Source organism: Nicotiana attenuata, chromosome 11 (genome assembly GCF_001879085.1).
Source record: "Nicotiana attenuata strain UT chromosome 11, NIATTr2, whole genome shotgun sequence".
Taxonomy (NCBI): domain Eukaryota; kingdom Viridiplantae; phylum Streptophyta; class Magnoliopsida; order Solanales; family Solanaceae; genus Nicotiana; species Nicotiana attenuata.
The window spans coordinates 42,976,637-42,980,864 of record NC_031999.1 but is presented as its reverse complement, the minus strand read 5'-3'; the positions used below and the strand labels follow the sequence as shown (position 1 = coordinate 42,980,864).

At 33.6% G+C, this 4,228-nt stretch overlaps 1 protein-coding gene across 2 annotated transcripts in view; it reads right to left on the bottom strand.

Moving 5' to 3' along the window:
• The window catches only part of LOC109234412 (afadin- and alpha-actinin-binding protein-like), a 12,105-nt gene continuing 8,822 nt past the window's right edge, over nt 946-4,228 (bottom strand). The window contains exons 15-17 of one of the 2 annotated variants that reach the window (XR_002069207.1): nt 4,086-4,143; nt 2,616-2,732; nt 946-1,150 (exon numbers count right to left, since the gene is read on the bottom strand). Coding sequence is in view for 1 of the 2 variants with exons in the window: in XM_019400392.1 (XP_019255937.1) it covers nt 2,724-2,732; nt 4,086-4,143 (67 nt within the window). In the remaining variant the exon portion in view is untranslated. Of the gene's footprint in view, nt 1,151-2,401; nt 2,733-4,085; nt 4,144-4,228 lie in introns of those variants that run through there. The other variant, XM_019400392.1, reaches the window with a different exon arrangement.

The following is a 4,228-nucleotide window of genomic DNA, read 5'->3' as shown; positions in this document are numbered from 1 at the left end:
AAATAATTGTTTTTAGAAATATCTATCCATGAACCCATGGTGGTCCATCGCCCACCTGCACCGGCAAATCTACTTTTTCTAGCATGTTTTGATTTTAGTAAAATCAAAACATGCTAGAAAAAGTAGATTTTAGTATTTTTACGATTATTCTCTTTCTTTCATTTTATTTTTTAATTTATATACTAACTTTTTAGAGCTTCCTTTTCTCCTCGCTATCCTCAGTATAATATGGTGCCATAATATTGCACCCATCCGCAAATTAATAAGGCCATTAGGGATTGTGGAAATGAAACTAGGTAGCCACTTTTATGTATGTTGTTTAAAATATATCCATGATTTATAATGTATTTAAAGATTAGCTAATTTTTCTTAAAAGCCAGGACCCGACACCTAGGGTTTAAACCTCAAAGTTCAAGCTTCAAGACACCGTGTCCTAAAGATCGAAAATTGCGTCTAGAATTCGAATCTTTTGTCCTGATTTTAAATTAGTAGTTCAAATATTCAAGACACTTAGTGTGCATTTGAACATAAGAATTGTAAATTACGAAAAAAGTGAAAAAAACATTAAAGTGAGTGGTATTTGAATATTAGAGTTGCGTTTGGACATGAATATAAGTTTGGGTTATTTTTGAAATTTTGTGAGTGATCTAAGTGAATTTTGAAAAACAATTTTTTGGTATTTTTCAAATTTTCGAAAAATTTCGAAATTCATCTTCAAGTGAAAATAAGAAATTCTATGGCCAAACACTGATTTCGATAAAAAGTGAAAAATTCTTGAAAAAAGAAGTGAAAAAATTTTCATGGTCAAACGAGCTCTTAGCTCTGAATTTCAAATTAGCGGCTCAAAAATTCAGGACACCAAGTCCTGAAGCTTGGGCGAATTGGCTAATCTTTAAATACACTGTAAATTGTAAATATATTTTAAATATTATGATTAAAAGTGGCTATTGCTGCACTTCGCCCTTAGGTATTTAGACTATATTTCATGTGTCAATCCAACAGATTAAAAAAAAACTCTTAACATTTTCTGATATATCAAAGATGGATTTTGGCATTGGTTCAACAGATTTGAATAATCCTAGCTTCTTCTTTTTTTCCTTTCAGCAATAGTCAAAAGTTTGTAGACGTAGTTCTGCATTCACAAGTAGCTCTGCACTAGCCAAAAAGTGTTAGTCCTATTAGATATCATTGTAAATCAACATTTTGCTCACAGTTTAAAGAAGTTAATTGATCTTTTCGCTCTTAATAATACTATTAGATTACATATTCATGAACTTAATGATGTCTTGAGAGGAAGCTACTACTCACACCATCTTTAAACAGTAATGTTTTTTCAAAAAATAAAATTCTTACAACAAGAGAAAGTGGCACACTCAGTGGGCATAACTTTAAAGCTTCTATTATAAACCTGAAGGACTCGTTTGGTTGCCGGCTGGAGTTATGCAAGTATTAATTATGCAGAAATAAGTAATGCAGCGAATTAGGGATTAGTTATGCAGGAATTAGTTATACATTAAGGGGTCGTTTGGTACACGGGATAAGGTGGGATAATGGTACTAAATTTATACTATGTTTGGTTTGGTATAAATTTATCCCGGGATAAATTTATATCAACAACCAAACATAGTATTAAATTTGTCCCAAACTTAATCCTGGATATCCCACCTTATCCCATCAAACCTGGTATTGTTTTATCCCACCTCATCTGGGATAAATTAGTCTAGGGATTATATCCCAGGACTATAATACCGAGATAATTTAGTCCGCATACCAATAACCCCTAATTAGTTACGCAGGGGTTATTTTTTTTGAATATTTGGTTTGTTGTATTAGAAATTGATGTACATTATATAAATTTTAACATAAAATACCTATTTATTGATTTTGTCTCTAATAAATTGAGAAGAGGAAGAGACTAGCAATGAGGCATCAGTATCTCCATGCTTGCTCTCCAAAGGGTTTGATACAATCAATCTATCGAAGAAAGCCTTTATGTGTAAAGATAGGGTAAATTTGTCATTTCAACAGTTCATCAGTGTATTACTAATACATGTATTAGTTATTCCATCTTCTACATAACATAAAATAATACACAGATTGACTCATAACTTGTACATGTATTATTTATGTAGAATTGTAAAATGACAACCAAACATGGTATTAGTTATGCTGAATTTTGTACAAAATAACTATTGGCCACCAAACATTGTATAAGTTATGTTGCCCCCAATACATGGATAACTTTTCTCCTAACCAGCTACCAAACGACCTCTAAATGTTAAGATATCAACGAGAAACATTATTAATTTGAAGAGCTTATTCAAGAAAATATTTTTTTTATATAAGTGATAAATAATGAGCTGAAAATTAGGAGAATGAAGTGCAGATGTGAAACTGATTATGAAGACAAAGTTCCGGAGAGATTAAGATAATTACTGAGATTGGGGCGTCATATATTAATAAGCTAGGCTGAATTAGCATCTGGAAACAAAGAATATCATCATCTATATCACATACACAATATTACACGGACGAATTGCCAACTAAAAATGACATTATCCTATTGCTCCATCAAAGTATCCAACATAATGATCATGAAGTAGACATACATTTACCTGCCTTGGCGATAGCAGTTCATTAGCATCACCAAATATTTCTCCTATTATCAACATTAAGAGGGATTAAGGTCACATCCAAAGTTAAGCTCATCTAAGTTGGAAAATTCACAGCCCCTGTAAGCAAAAGAAAAGAACAAACAATCAGTTACTACTAACTAAAATTGCAAAGCAGGCAATCCTTCAATATTATCTATCATCTTCACATCATTTTCAACACAGGAAACCGAAATTACAAGAAAGACAATGGTTTAACAGATGAGCTTACTTCGAAAATGGCAAACAAGCATGTAACATACTCCCCATTGATTAGCAGACTATGCAGCTTGGTAATTCAGCTATTATCAGACAACTAAACGAGCTATCTAACATATCACTAATGCATACTCTGCAGTCCCATGATTTGATTAGTTGAAGGTAGAGGTGCAAACATTGAATCATTAGTTTTATCAAAGATTACTTCACTTATTTAGAGAGGTAATGGAAGAAACTCCATTTAGGGGGGATCTAAATCCAATGCATAATTGTGAGTGTATCGAAATTCGACTCCTTTGCACTAAATTTCTTGCAGTAGAAATAAAACATGTGCCATCGAATAGTCACTCACAGAGTTTATTCCCAGAGATACTCTCTGCGAATCACAGCTTAGGGTTAGTAACTGATCACAAAAGATCACACGCTGTTTCGTACGATTTTACAATGTTTCCAGCATTTTCTTCCCTCCCCTAAACTTTTCACATATTCACTTATATGGTCACATATGATTTTTAAAAAGTAGCACATCCTCAGGCAGAATGTCCTTATGAGTTTCCCTTCTTTACTAGTTATCCTCAATTAAATCCTAACTTTATAACACTATAAAATCACATGCTGATTTTCCTTACAAAAACGAACTACAACTTTTCTAGGTGAGGATCCTAAAACACAGTATAGCTTTTAAGGTGTTTGCTTTGTTCTTTCTTCTTCTCCCTCACTTCTATGTGATTTATACACATATCCACAACAACTTAGCAGCCTTGATTTGAAGAGTCCTAAATCCCAACCAAACCTCCACAATCCAAATGAAACCACAAAGTTGCATCAAGACTTTATGATCTTACCACTAACTGCACCCAGGAAGTCCTGGATTGGCAATGGCCTTTCATTGCCAATTTTCTTTGGGATCAAAATGACTCCATGAGATGTCACATGGCCCAACTCCTTCCTAGTATTACATGCTAACAAGGTCAATAAACAAACCAAATTCCAATACCATACATCAAAATTCTTATACGTGCATTCGTACAATCTCTCTCACACACACACATATATTACTCTATTTTAGTCTCTAGTTTCAATTGTGACCATAAGTCCATAACCTTGTTCAGTTTAAAAACAGCAATTCACAAATAAAAACACAATTAGCATCAATTGCAATAGCTAAAACAGTCATTGACATGAGAAGCTAAAGCAAAGTTTCACTGTTGATACCTCAGTTGGGGACGAAATGAGTAGGTCCCTCTCAGAATTCATATGGCCACTCAATCGCCTGCAATTTTACAGATGCACATGAGATGAAAGGTTCAAACATTAGCTATTCCATCCCATCCACTTGTGCAACCCCCCCCCCCCCC